This window comes from Pseudopipra pipra, chromosome 12 (genome assembly GCF_036250125.1).
Source record: "Pseudopipra pipra isolate bDixPip1 chromosome 12, bDixPip1.hap1, whole genome shotgun sequence".
Lineage (NCBI taxonomy): Eukaryota > Metazoa > Chordata > Aves > Passeriformes > Pipridae > Pseudopipra > Pseudopipra pipra.
The window spans coordinates 5696714-5720941 of record NC_087560.1 but is presented as its reverse complement, the minus strand read 5'-3'; the positions used below and the strand labels follow the sequence as shown (position 1 = coordinate 5720941).

General features: G+C 46.8%; 1 protein-coding gene across 3 annotated transcripts in view; it reads left to right on the top strand.

Annotated features, from left to right (window-relative positions):
• Positions 1-24228, top strand: part of CSNK1G1 (casein kinase 1 gamma 1) — a 99356-nt gene that overhangs the window by 51735 nt on the left and 23393 nt on the right. For all 3 annotated transcript variants that reach the window (XM_064668641.1, XM_064668640.1, XM_064668642.1), the window contains 3 exons: positions 1525-1594; positions 17446-17597; positions 23309-23543. In XM_064668641.1, coding sequence (XP_064524711.1) covers positions 1525-1594; positions 17446-17597; positions 23309-23543 — 457 coding nt within the window. The remainder of the gene's footprint in view (positions 1-1524; positions 1595-17445; positions 17598-23308; positions 23544-24228) is intronic.

Here is a 24228-nt window from a genome sequence, read left to right as displayed (position 1 = left end):
TACATAACAAACTAGTTTGTCTGTTGCTTTATATTTGCCTTCAGTGCAGGTTCAGTTTTGCCTTCAGAATATTTTTCCTCATTGTTTTTGAAGTAGTTGGTCATCTCTTCTCAGGGGTGACCAGTGACAGGACCCCAGGGAATGGCCTGAAGTTGTGTCAGGGGAGATTTAGGTTGGATATTAGAAAAAGGTTCTTCCCCCAGAGGGTGGTCAGGCACTGAACAGGCTCCCCAGGGCAGTGGTCACAGCATCAAGGCTGACAGAGCTCTGGGAGCGTTTGGACCATACTCTGGGACACGTGGTGGGACTCTTGGGGATGGTCCTGTGCAGGGCCAGGAATTGAACTCGATGATCCTTGTGGGTCCTTTCCAACTCATCATATTCTGTGATTCTGTGATAATTGACTTCTAAAGCTTTTAAACATCAGGAACGTTGGACTTGATGACATTGGAGGTCTTTTCTAACCCCAGTGATTGTATGATTAATTGATAAACAACCAGGAGCATTTGTTCCCCTTGCTGGGAACAAATGATGGATGACTTGAGCTGGTAAGGAACAGCTCAACTGGAAGTCAAATTGCCTTAATTCCTGGACAAAAATCCTACTTCCCACTTCAAAAAAAGTGTTTAACATGGAGTTCACACCCAATGTGGACATTAGTCTTACAGTGCAGATCAGAGGTCAGCGAAAATCGAGGCCAGTGTTAACTTCTATCTCAAAGCTGCCCTGGCAGTCGGTGAACCTGCATCTCTGCCTGTCCCAAGTGCACAGTTTTATTGCAAATGTAATTACTCCAGTCTCTTAATCCTCTCCATATTAACTTTATATTTTTAGAAGCCCTGTAATCTTGCACGTTAATGCCTTGATGGATCGTGGGCATTAAGTCGTGTGCGTAAAGCGCAGATGAGTAACAGTTGACAAATGGAATGGTTTGGGTGCATTGCAGACTTAGCCATTTGATTTTTTTTATTCTGTGCATAAAAATAGAATATTCTTGAGTGCTTTGAGATGTTTGACTGACACCTGCCACTGGGTGGGGAGACTTGTTCCTTTTACCCACTGTCTGGCTGCGTTGTGGTCCTTGCTGCAAGCAGCTGTGGGCTGACCTAAAACACACACATGACTCAACATTTCTCAAAAATACAGGCTGATGACCAACAAAAAACCCTCTGGGCAACCACAGCGACCACAAAGTGAACTTGGGCTCGAGCCTTTGCAACCTTGACTTCCCTCTGCCAATGGCCAGGGTCGTTCTTCAAGGACCAGGAGCTTTGTGGAATGATTCTTGAATGTCACTGCTGTGAGTGAGCTTTATATTTAAATGAGGAGGTTATTTCTCCTCAAGAGAGCAAATCTTACTGCTTTTTGTTCTCTTCTTATTTAAGTGACCTGTAATGGTGAAGTCTGTTGTTGGACTTTCAGTCTAGAGCGTTTTAATTATGCACAGTAACAAATTTTCAAGTATTGGATCGAACTTTCTTTCAGTCAAATTGATTTTAACCAATTTCTTTATCTCTGTCTTAGGAACCAATTAAATCCCGGGCACCACAACTTCATTTAGAATACAGATTTTATAAACAACTTGGAAGTGCAGGTGAGTAAACCTACCTTAAGCTTATCAAGAGGGATTTTTTTTATTAAATCAAATGTCACCATTATATTTGTTATCTAACTCTGACTTGAACTTATTGATCTGGGCAAATTCTTTCAGCCTCACACAATTTTTGGAAGAGATTTGGGTGAGAATAAGATCATCATGATGATACTGGGTCATTGTGTGGACCTAAAACCTCGAGTTAGTGAGGATTTACTGATCTGGGAAATACCCATGTGAGTGTGTTTGTAAAACATTGGGTCTATCAATGGATGGAAGGTTATTTGCTTATAGAGTGACCTTATAAAGGTGATAAAAAGTCTTAAAATCTAGGAAATTATGTAGGAAGCAGAAAGCTTTCCTAATAAAAACCTGAAATACTGTTTTCGTTGGTATTTACTAAATCATAAGAGTGTACTGGGCTCGGTATCTTCTGTGTGACCATAGTCTACAACAAACAGGAGAAAAATAGAACAGGATAAGCCAAAGGTGGAGGTTTTTTATTCCTCTTTTTCTGGCAGTTTCTGATTTCCCTAATACAGGACTTGAGTTGTGTCTAATAGTGTTTGGATTCTTGTTCCATGAATTTATGGTTGCTTTTTAAACTGAAGTGCCTTTTATCATGTGCTGTTTCCCATGCCAAGGATTCCCACAGCCTTCCCACTGCACGAAGAAGTGAACCAAAGACCTTCTCTGCTTCTTCTGTGCCTTGATCATATATTGACTTTGGGCTTTGCCAAGTTTCTGCCGTTGCTGTAATTTTTTTACACTTTCCTCTGACTTTATTCTTCCTATTTTCCCTGAATGGACCCAGCTTCCACTGGCAGAGGATGTACAGTGGATATCCAAAAATACTTTGGTAATAATACATTACCAAAATACTAATTTGAACTCCCTGCTTGAGTTCTGTTGGGGCTTGTGATCTCTGGGATAGCCCGGCCCATGTGTCTTGTGACACATGGATGAATCCCAACCTGTTTTTCCTGTGCCAGTCGGCTTCCTACCACTCTTTAAAGATGTTATTGAGGAATTCTAAAACTGATCAAAAGTTCAGGGCTTGGCTTTCTTTTGGTTAGATAAAGTATTTTTAATGGGTTTTCCCCTGTTCCTAATGAATATAAACTTCCTGTCCTGTAATGCTCACCCATTTAGGACATTCATGGAATCATGGAGTGGTTTGGGCTGGACGGGACTTTAAAGCTCATCTTATCCCCCCACTGCCATGGGCAGGGACACCTTCCACTATCCCAGGTTGCTCCAAGCCCCATCCAACCTGGCCTTGAACACATCTGGGGATGGGACAGCCACAGCTTGTCTGGGCAACCTCTGCCAGGGCATCACCACCCTCACAGGGAAGGATTTCTTCCCAATCTCTAATCTACCGTCGTCTAGCATTTTATCAAGAGACTGTTGAGAAGCCTCATGAACAACCTGACTATTTCTATCTCTGTGTGGTCCCATGGGCACTGCATGCCCAGCTCTCGGAAGCTGTTGGATGCCATCAGAAGCTCTTGCACTACAGTTTTGCTAAAACACCTGGAAATGGACCAGGAGGTTGGGTGATGTGAACCACAGCTCTGGGCTCACCATGAAACCTGGAGTCCCACCCAAATAAATTTTGGTGGAGTCAGGCTGCCAGGAGCAGGAGCCTTGACTCAGTGTCTGCACGGCACGTGGAGGGTCAGGGGAAGAGTGTCTGTCTGCATGAACAGATTGGAGCTAAATATGTGCTGACTTTGGGGAAATGGAGTGGTCTGTTCCCAGTGACGTTGGTAACGCTAGGCTCCCCTAAGTGGTCCTTGCTTCAAAACTGCTCAAACAGTCTTGAACTTCCAGTAGGTTCGTCTGGTTACTTGGAATTATCGTGCACTCGCCAAACGAGGACTGAAAGTGTCCAAACCCATGGTGTGCATGACTCAGAGGAGAACAACAGGAGCGTTCCATGTGACACACTGCTCAATAAATTAGCCAATTAATCCTGCCAAATGACGTGGCGCACTGTGAACCTCCCACCGCTCGCTGAAGAAGTGAGACTGGTGAGAGCTCTGCTGTGATGCCGCGGTGCCAGCCTGGCCCTCTCATCAACACAACTGCTGCCTTCAACTGCGTGTGCGACCAGATGGTCTCAGTGAGCGGCGTCTCTGAGACGTCACAATTGTCATCACCTGCAGCATTTGGAGAAGAATGGGGTTTTCTTCCTAATGAGAAGGGGTTTAGTAGTGATTTCCTTCTTCTTGAATGCTCAGAATAAACATTTTTTAAGCGCATTGCTCTTGGATAGTAATTGTAGGAAAACTCAGTTTGGAAGGGATGTACTTGGCCATGGATCAAAGCCTGAAGGATGAATGTGGGTATCAGCTACCTGCTTCACTTGACATTAACCAATACTAGTGAAATTAGTCTTCTTTTTTTCCTTTTTCTAAGCTATTCAGTCTAGTTTTGCATTTCCCTTGGTGCAGTTGCAAATAGCCCAATGATTCAGAAGAGAAATCCTGGATGAGTTTCCGTGTGAGATGTTTCCGCGTGAACAGAGGAAGCTGTGGGAGCTGCCTCTTCCTGAATTCAGCAGCAACTCTGTGGCTTCCTGTGCCACGTGCTCCATCAGCATCGATGTTCAAAGGCTCTCTGACAAGGCACCAAAGCTGCATCTGTTCCTTCCCAGCAGCACCAGCTTCTCTTCCTGCCACGTGGCTTGGATGAGCATCACGAGTCATCTTGGATTAGCCAGGGAACAGACTGGATTTCATGTGTCTCAGACATCTTAAGGTGTTTCACACTAGATCAAGTTATACTGGATGAGGGAAAGGTTTGATAAAGGGATCTAAACTATAGGAATGTGGCTCTTTTTGGTGCTTCTCAAATCAGCTCAATACTGCTGGATGTATCCACTGGATTCAGAAGTAGCTACTGGAGATAGTCCTGGGTCAGGAGTAATCAACTAAGACATCTCTGATGTGCTTGTGAGGGTGATTGGTGCTGTCTCTGATATTTCAGTGCTTCCCTGTATTAAGAGAAATTAACAGCTCCCCTATAATTCCCTTTCCTGCCCCTCTAAGAGGAGGAATGTTTGCTTATTGTTTTCCATGATTCTTCCTTGAACTTTTCTGCCCCCCAGAAGTCGAGTGAGGCCCTGCTGCACAGTGACCATCTGCTGGCTTCGTCTGTCTCACTGTGGAATTAAATATTTAATAACCCAAAATAGTGTCTCAGTGCTTTACCTTGGTGTGGGCAGCGGAACAGAACGGAGCAAAGCGCGGGCACAGAGTCAGAGACCTGATGGTTGGTCTGTAGGGTGTCCCAGGGAAGGATGAGAATTCCTTTAGGTTTTAGCAGTCTGGGATACGATCCATTTGCTCACCACAATAATTGGAATAGTTTTAACAATCTCTGTGCAAACAGGTGGTGTTCCTGTCATCAATCCTCTACGGTGTCATACTGAACTGTTTCATGTTTACTCTTTGTCCTATAACCAACTTCAGCATGCACCAGCATCCTGATGGGATTCATCCTGGCCTGCGCTCACATCCTCACCAGGATCTCACTTTGCTAGTGATAGCACAGTCAGTCCTGATTTTTTTCCTTCCTGGGTAATACCTACCTGTGCATGGACATGAGGAGCACAGTCCAAGGGTGATGGGCATTCCCCAGAATTAGGCTCTTGCTCTACGACCCTCTTTGAGGACTGGCTGTTCCAGGTGTTTCCTCCTCCCAAAGGATGGTTCCTTGTCTGCTGAGCTTCCCCTTGCTCTGAGGCTTTGTACGGCAACTTGAATCCGCTGCTTCTGGACCTTAAGGACAAGAGGAGCTCCCTCTCCAACTTGACCAGATGCTTTTACATCTCGAAGTGCTGCTGGAAGCAGTTCAAATCTCCAGCATGTTTCCAGTGTTGGATCAGTCACCCGAGCTTGGCATTTGTCTCCAGTACTCAAAGTTTGTGGAGTAAACTGAGTTATTTGGCCATGATCAGACAGAGCCAGCTCCTGGCTCCCGGGATGCTCCTGTTTCCTGGGCAGTCGGTACCAAAGGACAAAGCTTTGGCTTTGCTTGAAGTGCCTTCTGCTCACCCAGCAGGACTCTTCTGCTTGGTTTGGGGTGAATAAAGAAGTTCCCAAGGCTTGCAGGAGCCCTGCAGCAGCCAGATCCTACTGGTGGCACAACAAGGTCTTAGTGATTCCTTTGGTCTTGTCTTGTGGGCTCTGTTTGCTTATGGATAGCAAGAATGGTTTGTTTGTTTCAAGGCTGATTCCAGGTTAGAAGAATCTCATCTCTTCAGAAGCTTCTGGGGTGAGTCCAGGGAGATACTCTGAGGGCTGGAGCCCCTCTGCTCTGGAGACAGGCTGGGAGAGCTGGGGGTGTTCACCTGGAGAAGAGAAGCTCCAGGGAGACCTGAGAGGCCCTTCCAGTGTCTAAAGGGGCTCCAGGAGAGCTGGAAAGGGACTTTGGACAAGGGCCTGGAGGCCCAATTGAGACATTGGAAAAAAATTGTTCCCTGTGAGGGTGGTGAGGCCCTGGCCCAGGCTGGCCAGAGAAGCTGTGGCTGCCCCATCCCTAGGAGCGTTGAGGGTCAGGTTGGACAGGGCTTGGAGCAACCTGGGACAGTGGAAGGTGTCCCTGCCTATGGTAGGGGGTGGAACGAGATGGTCTGTAAGGTCCTTTTCATCCCAAACCATTCTGAGATTCTGTGATTCCAGCAGTGACCAGTAGATGTACAGGAATTATGTTTGTCGGTTTTTTTGTTACTGCATTTCAAAGCACCTCTGGTATCTCTCCCTCTTGTTGCTGAGACCATATGTGATGCCTTCCCTGTAAGCATCACCTTTGGAAGGTAATATGGAGCACTGCTTGTTTCCAGGTTCCTTGTGGCTGCATGGAGCCGATGATGGAGCTTCCACATAGTGACAGCTTCTGCCTGTGCACATCATGTGCACAACTCATGCATTTTTGATTCAGTAGTAGTTTATTTTTATATCAGCTGGCAGATGAGTCACCTTCCCCCACCCTTTGCAGTCCCACCTTGGCACATGTGATTCATTCAGCCCAGCTGGGTTCTGTGCCACAGCTCTGGAGCCAGTGCTCATCCCCAGGATGGGCAGGTGACATTGGCAAGTGGATGCTGGACATCATGAACCTCCACACTGGCGTGGTGGGAAGCAGGAGAGGAGTCTGATACACTGGAGAATCCCAGGAAACTGAGATCTCTGCTGTCCCCAGCCCACGCAGTGGATGAGTCACAGTGTAGGAGCAGAATGTTCTGAGTCAGGGAGGGGTATGTCGGTACATATAGAATATTGACGGATTCTGTGGTTTTGTTTTAACTCCTGCTCTGTAAACAAGTTCACCTCTAATGAAGGATGGAGTCGGTGTGTTTACTTTGGGCCCTCTCTCTGTTGCACAACTCTCCCAAGCTCAGCAGTCTGTTTACTTGTCGGGAGGTAGGACCGAGGGAAATGAAGGTGGTATAAATAACTGAGCCTTTGCATAGTCTAGTCAATATTTGCATATATATTCTCCAGTGTGGCTGAGTGTCTGCTGCTCCATGCTGCCTGTGGAGTTGGCTTGTTGGGATCGCCTGCGTTGAGCACGTTCTTCTTTATTGCTCTTGCTTTACTCACACACTTTGTAGGTACCGGTGTCCTTTACAGAGAAATTCTTTCCGTGCTGGTTGCACAATGCTGTCACTCACGTGGTAATTAGGGATCATTTCGGTAAGGCTCGTTATAGGACGGATGTAAACAAGTCGCCGTGGTAGAGCACTCTGCCAGCACCGGCGATTTCACGGGGAGCTGGCCGTGCCCAACACTCTTCCCCGAGGGAGCTGGAGGAACTCAAGGCCACGTGAGTTAGTGCCAGAGGTCTCCACCCCTCTTTAATTAAGGAGTGTGAACATACCCATTAGTCGTGGCTGCGGCCACTTTAATCTTCAAAAATCCCACTCCTTGGAGTGCCACCTTGATGGAAACATCACCATGGCCGGGAGTTGAGCCAGGTCACCCCTCAGCTGGGTGATGGTTTGAGGGAAGGTGGAGCTGCTGGGTGGGGATTATCATAAAATCACAGACTGCTTTGGGTTGGGACTTTAAAGCCCATCTTGTTCCACCCCCTGCCATGGGCAGGGGCACCTTTCACTAGACCAGGTTGCTCCAAGCTCCATCCAACCTGGCCTTGAACACTTCCAGGTGTTGCCCCTCTGCACCCCAGACTGGGTTTGGACTGGTGTGGAGTGACACATGGCTGTCACCTGAGGTACTTTTGTGTCCTGCTTCGTTGTGTGAAATGGTTTGTTCATACCTGTCACATTCCAACACTCCGGAGGAGCACTGCAGCCTCCTTTGAAATACTGGAAATATTTTAGAATCCAAGTGTTCAGTGACTATAATCATTTAATAAGTGACTCATCTGTGCAAGGTCATACAAAATTGACATCTATTTGCAAGGAAAGCAGCTTGCACCTTTGGGCTGCATCTTGTGTCCATCATTCCCTACATCATTCCCTGTGATAGACTCGAAGTTTTGGAGGTGTTGGGTTAATTTCCTGCCAGCAAGGAAAAAATCTTCTCCGTTCCCAAATCCTGCACTGAAACGTGCCCTTGCTGACAGGTTGGTGATGCTCAGCACAGAGATATGGTTTCATTCACCTGAAAATGGCCTTTTTAAGCAAAAAGCAGAGGCGCCCACACTGAGCTGCACCTTAAGGAATGGGGATCAGCAGCTTCATTGTAAAGTCAGGGTAGTCCAAGGAGCTCGAACTTGAGGGATCTCGGACTTCAGAGCTTTTGAATTGCAGGAGAAATGTTGTGGATTACTGTAAGGTGCCTGATTAGAGCCTGCTGCTTCCAGAGCTGGCTTGCTGTTGATCTCCAGAGAATCGTGTTTTGCTATCTAAAAATATTTGGCTTTTTTTTCGTGTGGCCGTTCCCTTGTTAGGAAGGGCTTCCTGAGTGTGCACATTTCAGCATCTCAGCATCAGAAGTTTTGACTTCCTAGGGCTAAATTTAGGTTTTGTCAATTGGAAGTTACCAGATGCTTTTAAAGCAAGGCCATTAATATTTGAATATGAGATTAGGGCAGTTTCCTTTTTATATTCTGAAAAGTCCTCGTGCATCTCTTCCAGTATTTGTGGCAGTGATCACAAATCAAACCTCAGTGAAACCAGGCAGCTGAAGAATGCCCTTCCTGCAGATACTTTTCCTTGAAGCCTGACATGGCTGTAAACTGGTTGGACTCATCTGAGTCATCCCAGATGCCTCGTTGGGTTGTCCTCGTAGTCAGCCATGTGCGCTGAGAGCGGGTTGTGCTGGCCAGATGCTCTGAGGGTCCAGCTGGGCTCAAGGAGAGGGACAGACAATTAATGGTGAAGGTCTCTGTGCTGCTTCTGGTGCTTTCTAGCAAACCCTGAGCTGAAATATCTCCTCCTGGCTGGCAGCCTGGGGTGTGCTTGGGAATTGGAGTGCCTTAGCCGTCAGAGTGGGGAGGTGAAGATCAGAGAACCACACACTGGTTTGCATTGGGATGGGCCTTAAAGTTCATCTCGTTCCACTCCCCTGCCATGGACAGGGACACCTTCCACTAGACCAGGTTGCTCCAAGCCCTGTCCAGCCTGGCCTTGAACACCTCCAGGGCTGAGGAGGCCACATGACCCATGATGTTTGAAGATAAACTTTGGAATTTACATTTACACTGAATGGAAAACCTAGTTTGGCAGTTAGGGCCAGGATCATTAATAAGGATGTAGGAACCAGTTGGCCTTGCTGTTCTGCTTGTCCCCCTTTTCTGCCCCTTCTCTGAACATTTTTCAAGCCATCAGGGTGCTGTACTTAGGAGCGAATTAAGGTCTAGAGCTGTAAAATCTGATCCATTTTCAGGAGGGCAGCTGTTGCAGGTATTGAGCCTGCCTTGATCCAAACAAAGCTGATTCCCTTTTGGAAGGTGGGTGCCTGATTTAGTGGGATCCCTTTCAAAGCAGCAGAGGCATCCTACACACGCCAAAGGTTTTCAAGGTGAAACACTGAACTGTGCCAGCAAGGTTTGACACAAGTGAAGTCCTGGGCCAGAGGGCTGCCCACCTCCCAGACCAGCTCTCCCATGGGTTTGGAGTTTGCATTTCAGAGCTGTGTCCTGCCTGCTACTGAAAAACCCCCTCTGCTTGGTAAAAGATAAGCCACAGCCTCTCCCCTGAGTCTGTGATGGATCAGAGGGAGTTCTGCAGTTTTGTAATAATTTTTCTGTCTGAAAATGGCAGTTTTTCCATTAAAATTCCATTCCTACCCCCTCATGCTCGGCTCTCTTAAGGTGAAACAGAGATGATATCTGGAGGTGGGATCTCATTTAGTGCCTCTGAACTTCTGTTTGGCAGTAGGTTCTCCTGTGATAAGAGGGAGTGGGAGGTTTTCCCTCAGGCTGGAAGGACCGTGTGGGTAACACTTTCCTACTCATCTGAAAAAAACCCTTTTCCCTCCAAACCTACCACAGTTATGGGACTGATGAATGCCCATCTCTTGGCTTGTTGTGGGGAGTTCACGTGTGTTTGACTCTCAGCATCCATCACTTACTAGTTTGATGCTGCTGCAGGAGCAAGTGCCCCCCCTCCCAGTGGGTCAGCATGAGTGTTGTGGGGCCATGTGCACCCATGTCTCTGCAGGCAGATCCCAGCACACCTGGGAGATGGCACACAGGGCTGTGCTGCCAAAAATGCCATCAGATTGTCCCACCATGGTCTGGTGTGAAGCTGGCCTTCAGCTGCCTGAGCATCACCTTACTCCGAGCACCCAGAGATTCTATGTCTGATGTGACTGCTGCTTTAATCTCACTGAATTGGACCCATCTGATGTCATCCCAGACCCAAATGCTTTTGGATCAATGCCAAATCCTGCCTGGACGTGCCAGTTTTGCCTTATGCCACTGTGCCAGCCTGGCTAGAACGACTCTGGTCCCTCCACAGAGATGTGGGTTGGAGCTGAGCTGTAATCCAGGCTGTCAGATCCCTCAGTATTGTCTCTGTGGTAGTGTCACCCCCTTGTGTCACATCCTGGCTGTTGCCCAAGGACCTTAAAGCATCACTTAACTCGTGCTATGGCTTTCTGGCTTGTGGATGGGGAGGAAGGAGGAGCCAGTCAAAGCTCTGCCTCCAGCCCACAGTCTCCAATGGGAATGAGCTGAGGAAGGGCAGGAGCCACTTGTGACATGGTGTGATCAAATCAAAATGGTTCTCTGGGCAGCACAGGAGCAATTCAGCACAAGCCTTTTATTATTGCTGCTTTCTTAGCGTTTTTCACCTGCCTAGAAGGAGCCTCTGTCTTGGCACTGCTTCTGGAGTTAAATTTGGGTGCAGCTGAACATTCTCTTAAAACCAAGAACTTCTGGCGTTGATTTTTCTGTGGTGTGGGGGGAAAGGTAGATAATTAAGCTGGAATTTAAGCTAGAATGTTTTGGGGTAGTTTAAAATAACTCTTCTAAAATTATATACTGGTTTTATCCTTATTTTAAAATGTTGTTCTATGGGCCAGCTGCTATAATCACTGAAGCAAGAGGTTGTTGCAAAGGGTATATTGATATAAAATCCAACAGTAACGTGGGGATTCAAGTGCAGTCATTTTCCTTGAGCCCTAGAAATGTGAATTCTATCTCCTGAAACTTGCCAAAAAAGCAATTTATTGTGCTATGCTTTATTCTTTTGTATTTGTCAAGAATTGAAACAATTTTACATGACTAGTTTAGTTGTTACAGCTAAAAAACTGCCTGTGAATGGATGTTCCTGGGTAAATTTCCCAGATTTTGAAAGTTTTCCTGCATTCAGCCTTTCCAGTAGGGCTGTTTCTCCTCCCAGTCTTTTTTTATCTTTATGAATACAAATGTGAGCGTCCTCTTGGTACCCCCTCTGCAACTGCTTCTTCCTTTGTGGATGTGAGGAGTTGTTTAATAGAGTCAAGCCGTGATGTCAGGAAAGCAGCTTGTACCACCTAAGGAGGAAGAACTGCCGCCCCATTCTAATAACACGGCCATCCTGAAATTTGTTTTTCTGAAATTGAAGTAAAAATCAAATAATCTGGATTTTTACCAGCAGCGAGAACAAATATGTTCTTCCTTCTGTCCTTCCCATGTCTGTTTTTCTTCTGTTCCTTTTTCCACACTTTTTTTTTTGGTCGATTCAAATACTAACAAGCTACTCAAAACACAGCAGGGCTTAAATACATCCTGCATATCCTGAGAAGATGCACAAAATATGCTGGAGTGAGGCTGGAGTCTCGGGGTCCACGTGGACCTCGTTAGAGATGACAGTAGCTCTGTCTCCTCACAACTCACTGTTGTGCTCAGTGTCACCTCTTCCCATCAAAACTTGGCTTCCTCTGCCGTCATCAGGGGAGAAGATGCTGATCCAATACTTTCTCATGGCTTCCCCATCCCTGGATATGTTCAAGGCCAGGTTGGATGAGGCATGGAGCAACCAGGTCTAGTGGAAGGTGTCCCTGCCCATGGCAGGGGGTTGGAACAACATGATCTCTAAGGTCCCTGCCAACCCACTATGAACTCTGTTCCCAGTAATGAACCTATCTCAACTTTTCTCTCCTCTTTCTGTTTTTGAAGCAGATTATTCCAAAACCTGAAGGTCAAAACGAGCTTTTTTTACTCCCAGCTCACAGGCATAACCCGTTAACCAACGTGCTCAGGTAGATTTTCACAGGATGTGTTTGAAGAGGTTAAAAGCTGAGATCTTGGCCCAGTTGATGTTGATCACAAAGCTTCTCTTTCAGCCAGGATTTTATTCTGATCTGAAAATTAAGAGAAGGGTAGATCCTCATTAGTGTAATCAGCTTAAATGGGTAGACTACTCTAAAGCAATTTGTTTAATTTGTTTGGAACATGTTTAATTTTAGCTATAGATGTTCAGCTCTCGCACAGTTGCTATTTATGCTGTTCATCGTGTAATTTTGTGTTCTGTGATTTGTAAAAATAAACTTTCTGCTCTGAATGGGAATTTTGAGACAATCTGCGGCCCATTCATCAGCCCTGCTTTAAAATCACACAGAACTTTCTGTGCACTGCTGCTGCTGGTGTGTCTCTGCATCCTTCTCAATGAAGAAGAGTTCTTGCTGCTCACATAGAGTGTGGTTTTGTGTCGAGCATCAGCCCTTTGTTGGATACTGGATTGATCCCCCCTCCCTCTGTTTTGGGTATCTAATTTGGGGGTAACTCTGCAGTAGAGCTCAGTGTTGAAACCTGAGTGAAGAGAGGGTCTGAAATTCTTCTGTAATTCTTGAAATTGAAAACATCAGCTTTTCTATTTGGGCACACCACATGGAAGGGCAGCAGAAACCAATTCCCCTTGGGAGCAAAAAACATGGGTGATTCAGATACTACTGTACTGATCACTTTTCACAAACTGTGGATGTCTCCTGGTTATTTGCTCTGTGGGGACACAGTTTCTGCCTCTCCACTGGTGTAGGTGCCACATGTAGCTGCTTGCAGTTGGGTGTCTTTTGGGCTGCTGGCTGTTGTTGAGGTTTATTTGTAGCCTCTCGTGGTCATACACAGTGTCTGTGTGCTCTGCTGCAGCAGATGGGTCCTGCTTTCTGGGCCTGCCATGTGGGGCAGGCGCTGCACAGTCTGATTTCCCTTGGGCATAACCTTTGACTGGCATCTCTGCCTGTTGCCATTTCATAGCCGGTCCTGGAAATGGTTGTGTGCCTGGAATGTCTGTGTGCCTGGACTAAAGTGGCTTCTTGGAGTGTGCTGGATGCCTGAGGAGCTCTTAGGGCTGTTAGTCATGATGTAAAGCAAGACAGCACGACTTGGATCAGCCAGGATGGTCGATCTTGTGATGGAAATTTGCTGAAAGGAGTTGTTCTGGGTGTTAATTCTGCTCAGATGAAGTGCAGTGGTCCTGCTGTTTGTTACTATTCCCATTCTTACATTCAAGCCCAAGCCAAGGTTTTTTGGGTTGACCCAACTTACTGCTCAGCCCCGTGAGCACGAGGAGGTGATGGGACGGTCCCTTTTGGTGGCAGCCCAGAAGCAGTGAGAGTTTAGGAAAGCCAAGGCCAGTCTCGTGGGGCTGCTCAGGAGTGTGGGGGAAGGAGAGTCTTAGTTTTTGGCTTTGCTGTCTGCGCTCGCTGTCGTTCCAGCCGCAAGGCTTTAATCTCTGAAATGCTTTGCTGGGTTTTCGCTGTGCTCAGCTTGAATTTTTTCCAAGACATCGCTCTGCTGAAGTAGCAGAATTTGCCTGTGGATTCCAGTGCAGCGATCAGTCTGTGTTTATTGGGGTGATAAACTTCCCGTGAGAGCGAGGGTGGAGCGGGGCCTTTTCCATGTAGCCGAGCCAAATCACTCAGCAGCAAGACCAAAGCCGTTAAGCAAATTGAGATGATTTCTGCTTGCAGCAGCCTCCACTGTAATACAGTGCTGTTCTCCAGAGGAAAACCTGCATGTGTCATGCCTGGATTTTCTTCCCTTAATTTGTTGCTCCTGTTTAATGCCATGGAGTAATTCCTAGTTTCAGTGTGATTTCATGCATTAATTGCATTAAACTGATCATGGTTTGTACTTCAGGTGTTGAGTTTACCTTTGAGTTCTTAAGATGAGACTCTGCTCTGCCAGTGGCTTTTCATCCTGCAGTCTTTGACTCCAGAGCTGCTCACTTGCAATATGGCACCTTGGCTTTGTGTGACCTTTCCAGTCCTCTCCTGACACCATTAAAAACCTGAAAGCCAACAGGCCAGACAAAAAAAGTCCTTTTTCCTCCATCAATCTCTCTTGGCAATGTCCTTAAGTATTTACAGGTCTGCTGGTGATATTTATGGAGTTTCTGTGGTTCACCGTGACAATGGACTCAGTGGCACCAGGACACTTGTCCTGAAATAGAGCCAAGCTACGTCATGAATTATGCAGATGGGCTGTGGTTAAATCAAATTTGATGCAGATTTTCTTAGGCTGACCCTTTTCATTGTTCTGAATGGGTCTGGAGCTGCCTGTATCTCAAATTCCATCCAGTCTCATCTGCCAGCAGACTCCCTTTAGTATGTACACCAAGCTCACAACTGCTCTTTTAAGCTTTGCCCCTTCCCAGTGAGTTGAGTTGAGTTTGAATGAGCTCAGGGCATGTTACCCCGTGTCCCTCCTAACTTCATTTCAGTAACTTATGTGGAGCTGAGGAACCCTGGCTTGGGCTGGGAGGCTTCACAGGGCTCAACAGTGATGCTCCTTTGGGTCGGGGACACAGCGATGCAGCTCTGGAAATTAGAATTATATTACAGCAGTTTTACTCTGGCAAAGGCAGCAGGGAAGTTCTTGACTGCAGGGTTGGCAGCACTGCTGCTGAAAACCCTCAGAGGGAAATCAAACCCTAAAAATAATGTCTCAGGATGCTTTTTTTCATGTTATTTGGTACAGCCTCACCTTGTTGGAGCTCACACCCAGAGCAGAGCCTTCCCAGAGGTTAAAGACAAGGAGAGTTCTCCAAGCTCTTGGCTGCAAGGCTTTGAGGGGGTAAAGATGAAGGAATTGGTATCCCAGAAAGCACTAAACAGTTGTGTTGCTTCCTTCCTGACATGAAATCCCCACATTTTGTGTCTTGCTGCAATGGATCTTCCTGGTTCTTTTGCCCAGTAGGAACTGAATTTTAGTTGCAGTGCTCACTCCTGACCAAGTGAGGCTGTAAATGTTCTCCTCTCCATTGCTCTGGGAATGAGATCCTTCACCACTGAATTGCCTTTCTGCAATTTTATTCTCCCACATACCTTAATTAGCACAGTCCTAATCCCAATTCTTTCCTGATTTCCACTTTTTGAGACTTGTGGTAGAAGTACTCACTTTATATCTAGAATTTATAATCGTCTCAGTTTTAAATGTTGCATAGAATATTCTGTTCTTCTATTATTCTTCTACTGTCTCTAAAAAAGTAGAGATGCTGATCTTTGGGTTAGAGGTGATTATGTAGGCAAATATTTATCAGACTTCACTGAAAACCCAGTGCTTCACCATGAGTTGCTTCAAGAACCATCACAATTATTCCAGCCTTCAGCACTAAGCTGATGGCATGAAATTGCCATTTATGTTGATTTGGGGATATTTGAAAGCATTTTGGAGCTGCCTGGATCACATGCCATCATTGTTTGGCTTTCTGAATTGCTTCTGCATCAAACCATCCTGTTTTCCTGGAGGATTTAATGGCTGTTAGTGCTTTCTAAAGCACGGAGCTCTGTTAGGAGCAGCAGCCTCCCAAAACCAGGTTGGGTAAATGTTTTACGTGGGACACAAAACTCTGGTTAGACAGGGAATTCCTGCAACACTCTGTAATATCCCATTAATGCATCCCGATGACAGATACCTAACATGATTCCCCGAGTTAACAAGATTAAAACCATCCTCTGGTAATCTTTGTCAAGCCACATTTTGTTCTTTTGGAGCTGTACATGGGAGCACAAGTTCTGTAGCATTTAAGCTTTAGTAATCTCAGCACCACATTGCTGGCAGATTGAAGAGTGCTGTGGATTAACAAGGCTTCCCTAAATCTGGAGTAGGACATGCAGTTGTAGTGTTGCTGATGCACTCCAGCCTTAAGTGTTTCCCTGTTCCACTGCCTGAGAACACCACGATACCAAACCGTGCACTTAATTAGTAGATTATTTTGCTATTTCTATTATTGATCTCTTATGTAAATAGAGGTGTGGGCCTGCACCTACTTAAAACATGCCATAAAATTAATGATCACGCTGTGTTCAGGTCCCGTGCTCTGTAATTTATGGATCTCTGTAGTGGTGCTCCCCAGGCTCAGCCTTTACACTGAATAGCAGGGTACCCTATCTTTGGGGATTCAAGCAAATACCTTGTTTTGACATAGGACAAACCCCCACATTTCAAAACAAAACCCTTCCACTGTGTTTTGGAACTGCTTGTGAGGTGTTGACTGCAAATTCATATAATTTTACGAGTGTTACACAGTTGATGCTGGTGCTGGGATGCTGAGTGCTGTGCAGGTGCTGATTGTCAAAATGAGCACTTAGCCCTGCACCAAATTCCTCCTGGATGGGCTGCTCTGATTTAGTTTGAACTCAAAGGTAGTTTCAGGAGTGCTGTGCAGCTCTGTGAGTGTTCCAATACCAAGGCTGTTTTTTTCCCTTCCAATGCCTTTTAGAAAACTGATCCACCCAAAAACCCCCTGCCAGCTGAGCATCAACACTGTGTGCTCTTGCTGACCTGAGTTGGGTGGGAAGGTGGGCTCTGGCTCCTACCAATTGGATGTTAATAGTTATGTGTGTGCACATATGTTTAATGACTATGATCACCTGTTTTTACATGGTGATGGGTCAAAATTTAAAGCTTTTCTCTATTTTAAAGGAAAAGGATTTTTTCTTCCTTTCCCTGAGTATAATAGGAGTAACCGTTGTGTAAGGTTGTGCTGAAAGACAAGGGCTGTGTATTATCTTGAGTGACAAAGCAGCCCTTTTCTGGCCATGCCTCATGTTCTCCAAGGGCTATCATCTTCCTAACTGCTCTGACAAGTGCCAACGACATCTGGGCTTGTTCTCTGCCTGGTGTTTAGTGCAGCACAGGGAACTCTGTGTCTTGTTCCCTAAGTCCAAGTCTTCAAGCTGCCAAAGCTCAAGGCTTTCATGTGGTCGTGTTATTGCTCTGAAATCCATTTGTCTGTCCAAGGGTGTAGCTGAGCAGAGCCTGCACTGGTTTGGCCTTCAGTTCATTCACAGTGTGTGCTGGAACTTATTTCCTTATTGGGCAACATCAAACAGAATCACTCAAAAGGTAACAGTAAAGCTCTGCCCAGAGAAAGACGTACGTGCCAGAGGAAGGGAATTAACCTTGTCCCACTGACTGATTTGAACTCTGTTCATCCCTTCCAGCTGAAGGGCTTCCCCAGGTGTATTACTTCGGGCCGTGTGGGAAGTACAACGCCATGGTACTGGAGCTGCTTGGTCCCAGCTTGGAAGATTTGTTTGACCTCTGTGACAGGACATTCACCCTGAAGACGGTGTTGATGATTGCCATCCAGCTGGTGAGTGACAGTGGGGCCTCCACAGGGCCACTTGGGTCTGCCAGTCCTGGAGAGCTGAGGATGGGTTGGTGCAGTGCAAGGTTCAGGGCAGTCTGTTGCTTGGAGAGAGAATCTCCTTCTGTTACAGTCACAGGATGGTTCAGATTGGAAGGAACTTTCAAAGATCTAATCCAACTCCCCTGCCATGGGTTGCTCCAAGCCCCATCCAACCTGGCCTTGAACACTTCCCGGGATGGGGCAGCCACAGCTTCTCTGGCCAACCTGTGCCAGGGCCTCACCACCCTCACAGGAAGAATTTCATCCTTACATCCAAACTAAACCTGCCTTCTGTTTAAAAATGTTGCCCTTTGTCCTATCCCTGCTGGCCTTGATAAAAAGCCTCTCTCCATGTTTTTTATAAAAGAAAACTTCTCAGTTGTGAGAAGAACTCTTGCCTATGAAGGCAAGGTCAAGTTATGCTTATGAGAAACTCGCTCCTTGCGCAGCAGAACCAGTGATGCTGGATTCCTACGGACTTGCGTCCCATGTCCCCTACACAGCCCTACCCCGGTACCTACCCCAGCTCACTCCCTGTTTGGATGTCCCAGGAACATCTCATTTCTTACCCATTCCCCAGGACACAGGGAGCACAGCACCCTCCCACAGTCCTACCAGTTCTACTGGTTTGGTGCTGCCGGGCCACTCACAGACTGAAACCTCGCAGAGCGATGGGAGCTGAGCTCTCCTTAGCCAAAATACCAGCAGTGGAGGGCCCTGTCTTGGTCAAATTTGGTCAAAATTTGCCAGTGGGTTTAAATTACTAACAGTTGGAATATAATAGATCTATGGGCAACATCACAGAGCCTTTAATTTACCTGAGAAGGAAAGGAAGCCAAGCTGGAAGGGGTCTGTGTTAAATGTGAACAATGTGAAAACTGAATGTCCCAAGGGTGAGGGGAACTTCCCTGAGTCAGTAAGGCTAGTCAGTGATCATTTGAGTTTAGCTTTTTGGTTTTCAGCCTGTGGTCTGCAGATTCCCAAGTATATGGGTATCTGCAGATATCCAGATCTTGGATACTTGTACCTTGGGATCACTCAGATACTCCACAGCAGAGTAGGGACTGTATATCCACATTAACAGCTCTGTGGATAGAAGTGTTGCAGGGAAGAGAAGATGGTAAGGGATGAGGAACACAATCCTTTCCAGGTAAACTGAAGTGTGCCAGAGCAGAATCTTAAATGGAAATTTGAGGTCACAACAGCAGAAGTTTGAACAGCACCTGCCTGGTATTAGGTTCGTGCAGTTGGGTCTCCCAGGGTGGAGTGGTCAAGTTCTATTGGTTTTGAGTGTTCCTTCATGAGTGGAAAGCCAATTTATGGTATTGGTTTTGATTAAATCAAGTGGCAACAGCTGGCAAAGCCAGAGCTTTAGTTCATGTGACCTTTTGGTTGTAAAGAAGCAAATGAAAGGTGTAAATCCATTCCCTTGTGACTGCTGGGGAAATCAAGACTGTCACAGCAGTGTCAGCTGCCTTTTGTCGTGCTCCAGGTCTGCAGCTCAGCTCTGTGCTTGGGGGTTCTTCATTGGCATCATCTGCTGACCTTGTACCCTCAGCAAGCCTGGAGCTCAGCAAGACACTGGTACCAGTGGGAAAACAGATGCTGAGGGTGATGTGGGAGGACCCCAAAAGCAATTGGAAATGGAGGAGTTGATGTTCTCCCAAAGGACCAGGCAGCACTGCTCCTTTTGCTGCGGGGAGATGTTTTAGGACCTTTTCAGTGTTCTCAGGGAGGTTACATGAGCTGCCAGCTTGGAGTGTGCATGTTGAAGGAAAAAGATTTATCATTCTCAGGTGTACCCCAGCACCTTCCCTGGGCCTAGGAGACGTGTTTCCCGAAGGAACTGGCATGCACTTAACGTGACTGGAATAAAAACCCTTCACTGCAGCCACAAGGCTTTGGGGGAAATTGTCTTGGATCTATCTTTCCTTGACACTAAATGATTGCAGTCACTGTGTCACCCTCCAGTTTGAGACACACATCAGAGAAGGGAAGTTGGACTGTCAAACTCCAGCGGTTCACATCCAGGAATTACATTTTGTTTTGGTTCTGACCAGCCAAACCTGCTTAAGCTTCTGGAATTCCAACCATGGGCATGAGAATAAAGGGTAACCACCCCTTGTTCCCCTCATCTTTCTCCCCTCACTTACATGTGATGATCCCTATGTCTGTAGGAGCATCCGGTCCTTTCCCTTTGTGTCCAGTGGTCAATTTTTAATGAGAGACATTGTGGAAAGATATTTTTTAATACACATTTGTGTTTGGCTGGCCTTACTGAGCTTGACAGGTTGCATCATCTCAGGACTGCGATGGATCCTTTAATCTGAAGACATTAAAAGATAGAGAAGGAGTTTCTCTAGGAAAAACAAGGACTGTGATTGCAGAAGAATTAAAGTATAGTTTTATACCAAGAAGGCTCTCCTGGCCAAGGGAGGTAGAGACTGGATGATAATGAGTCTTCAAGGAGAGCCTGTCTGGAAATCGTTCAGACTGGAGCTACTTCCTCCATCCTCCACGTGCAGATCAAGGGAGTGATGCTCCTGAATGAAGCCAAGCTTGGCATTTAAAACCATGGTCACTACGTCAGTCCCTGTAGCCCATAAATCAGGGGACATTGGGTTTTTATTCAGACTTCAGTTTTTCACTCTTGGCCAAGTCCAGCCTGTGCGATGCTCCCTGACAGCTCAGCAGGTCCATTGTGCCAGGCACTGGGCAAACATTCTGGATGTGGTCTGGACCAAGTCGTGGCAAAAAAGGTTTCTCATTGGTGACCATCAAAATTGCCTTTAAACAAGGTACATTTTGTATCTCTGCTGATCTTGAATATCTCTGATATTCAAGCAGGTGATGAGTGGAAGAAGGGCTTGAATTTATCAGGGGGATCTAGAGATGAGATTGCCATTGAGATCAGCTCCTTAAGAGTTACCTTTTTGGGAGAAGAGGATTTGTTACACTTCCTTCCTTGGCAAGAGGAAGGCAAATGAAAGCATGGGTTTGTTTGGCATCTGGTAAATGTCACAATATCCTCTCATTTCTTCGCCACAGCGCAGGGGTCCTGCTGTGTGCCAAGGGATTCTCTCCCCTCCTGTGGGTTTCTCCAACATCTGAAATGGAGATTTGTGGCCCAAAGATGGACTGGGCCGGCCCTGGCCATGAAAATCCCTCTTTAATTCACAGTCTTCCATCCACCCCCAGTGCTCCTGTGCTTGCTGTTTATCCAGTGTAAAAGCAATTCCAAGTTAGTCCCAGCTCCTCAAGTGGTTTCTCTGACTATAGGATAGTTAGAGCCTGTGGTTCAAACCCAGAGGAGTTGGGCACTGCAGCTCTGCATCCAGCACATTTCTGGAGCGGGAACTCCCCTTCTCTCCTCCTTCAGCTGTGCAATGGGTGTAAGTTGTGCCGAGGTCGTGCCACACCACCACTGCTCGTGTCTTCTCAGGCAGTGAGCCTGGGAGGGTGATGTGGCCCAGATACTCCACATCACAGCAGCCACAAGCAGGGTGAGCGTCTTGTCAGGGGGAATAAAGCATGGAAGCTGCTCCAGGAAACATCTTTCTGACTCACGGTGTCTTCCACCCTTCATGGCTCTCCCGCATGAAGCATCCAGGCAGGTGGAAATAAAGAAGAAGGAATATGAAAGACCCCACAACATCTGTGTGTGTGTGGTGAAAGCAGAAAAGGCAGGTGGAAGGAGAAAAGGCAGGTAAATAAGTACCTCTGAGTGCTGCTTGCTGGTTCATCTAACACCTCAGCTGACCAGGCTGTTGTCCTGCCTGATGCAACTTGCTGTGAGTTTTTAAAGAACAAAAAAAAGAGGCTCTTTTCAGGTTGTCTAATTGCTGTTGGGATTTCAACAACTGAGCTGCTCTGGTAGCAGGAACAAATCAAATGAGCCTGTCAGGCTCTGCTTGAGAGCTTGTTACATGTGGAGAGGCGAGGAAGTGCTTTGTTCCACTTTCAAGGGTTGCATCTTCATTTGAATTGCCTCCCGACGTATCTTTTTGTTTCCCAACCTGCTGCTGTGTCCTGTAGATGATTCAAAGCGTGAAGAATGGCTGAAGAGCATCTGCTCTGCTCTGCATCAGCCTGTAATTGATTGGAAATAATGGCTGTTAGCCGTGAAACCCATTTTCCCAGCACATTGAAATCAATCACTGCGTGGAGGGTAGGGGAGCGGCAGCACGTGCCAGTTCCTTCTTTGAAGAGCCTTTGAGCAAGTCCTGTTTTTTAGATTCACCTGCAGCCAATTTTTTCCTGTCTGCTGCCCTCCTTGTAGAGCTGCTTATTTTACAAGGAGTGCTGCCCCCTCCTGCCTGTTCTTTCCAAGGGATGGAAATGCAGCAGGTTTTCCTTAAAAATCAGGTACCTGATAAGGGCTTGGGAGCTGGATGGAGGGATCACACACACATGGAGCTTTAAACCAGGTGTGGATCCAAGGTCTGTGAAGAGAAAGAATGATCTGGATTTGCCCCGTGGATTGGTGTGTGGATTCAGCAAGAAATGGAGGAGCAGGTGGGGTTTGTCAGCCAAACAGTGCTCACAGTCATGGCGAGCAGGGTGGTTGGAAGGGCTGATGGGGTGTTGGTTCTCTGCTGTTCAGCCTGGGGAGAGCTGGCTCAGTGATCCAGAGCTCCAACCTGTGGAGCTTTCCTGCTGGGATCCACTCAGAGGGGATGACCAGCTGGTGGCTCTTGCCTTAGATGTTCCCCAAACCTGAGGGCGCCATCCTGACATCCATCGCAGCACTGACCTCTGGGGACTGACACTCGTTAGTGCAAAACTGGGAGTCTGTGGGAGCTTTGTGGTGGTGTCACAGTATTGCAAGCCCATGTGGATGTGGGTCAATCCCAGTGGCCTCTCCAAACAAGTGCCTTGCTTACCAAAGCCACCGTGTCCGACGGCAGGTGGGGCAGCTGCGACCAGAACAGCCCGAAATGGAGATTCATGTGTTCTCATTTAAAAACTAAAAAGGCAGTTAGAGTTCATAAATTAAAATAAATTGAGAGTTATTTCCAGTTGGAATCATCTCTTAAGTTAGGGACTCAAAGGAGAACTACTTGGCAACCTGTTCAGACATCACCTGCAATATATTTGGGTTCAGAAGCAATTTTAATGGTGAACTCCTGAACAAGGTGTGTTGTTGGAGGCCCTCCATCACCTTGGAAGTGGGGTTCCTGCCCTTTCACCTTCCCTTTCAGTCATGCTGCCAGAACAATGTTCGTCAAAAGCTGACAAATATTCCAACTATTCCTAGTTGACAGCAGTGAGATTAATTATTATTTTAGTCGACTTTGAGGATCATAAATCTTCTGCCTGCCCAGAAATCCCCCTCCATGAAGAATCTGGCGTGTCTAAGACAACATATGGGTTGAGGGAGGAAGGTGGTAAGACACAGAGCAACAAGGGAAGGCGGTGGGCAAGGGAAGAGCTCTTGGTAACTGGTTTAGTATGTTTAAAATCAATACAAAAAGGCTGCTGCAGTTCCCCATGGCTTCCTGCCAAGAGCTGCATCCCGGCGGTAACGCCTCATAAACAGCTTTTGCCATTTCCGTGGGAATAAAGTCAGGGAGCACAGCACAATAGCCAGGGAAAGGAGGGGATGAGAAATTCCTCTTCCATCTCTCCCGGTGGCTGGTCTGCTCCCAAATAACTGTTTCCTTGTCATTCTGCAGATCTCTCGGATGGAGTACGTGCATTCCAAGAACCTCATCTACCGAGATGTGAAGCCAGAAAACTTCCTCATTGGCCGGCAAGGCAATAAGAAGGAGCACGTCATCCACATCATAGACTTTGGACTGGCGAAGGAGTACATTGACCCAGAAACCAAAAAACACATACCCTACAGGGAGCACAAGAGCTTAACTGGAACGGCGAGATACATGTCCATCAACACCCACCTTGGCAAAGGTCTGTCTGCTCAGGGGGAGCTCCAAGAGTCACAGAATCACTTAAGCTGGAAAAGCTCTCTAAGGTCATTGTATCCAACCACTCCCTCGGCACTGCCGTGTTCACCACTAACCCCTGTCCCCAGGTGCCACATCCACAAGGCTTTTGAACACTTTCAGGGATGGGGACACCACCACTGCCCTGGGCAGCCTGTTCCATACTTGACAACCCTTTCAGTGAAGAAATGTTCCCTAATATCCAACCTAAACCTCCCTTGGCAAAACTTGAGGCTGTTTCCTCTTGTCCTGTCCCTTGTTCCCTGGGAGCAGAGCCCGACCCCCACCTGGCTCCACCCTCATGTCAGGGAGTTGTAGAGAGCAAGAAGGTTCCCCATGAGCCTCCTTTTCTCCAGGCTCCCTCAGCAGCTCTTGGTGCTCCAGCCCCTTCCCCAGCTCCATTCCCTCTTCTGGACACGCTCCAACTTGCCATGTGAGTTCAGTAGGGCTCTGATGGTGTCTTGGCTTATTCTTGTGCTCTTCAAGCTATTTGTGAACCTCCTGATGCTGCCATGCTGTTTACAGTTGTGAGGCTTTTTTCCTCCTCTTTTGAGGAATTGAGGCAGCTGAAATGTTGGAAGCCTCTTAATTATAGTTGTTATTGAGAACTAAATAACTGGGAGCAGCCCTGCACTGATAAAAGACAAGCA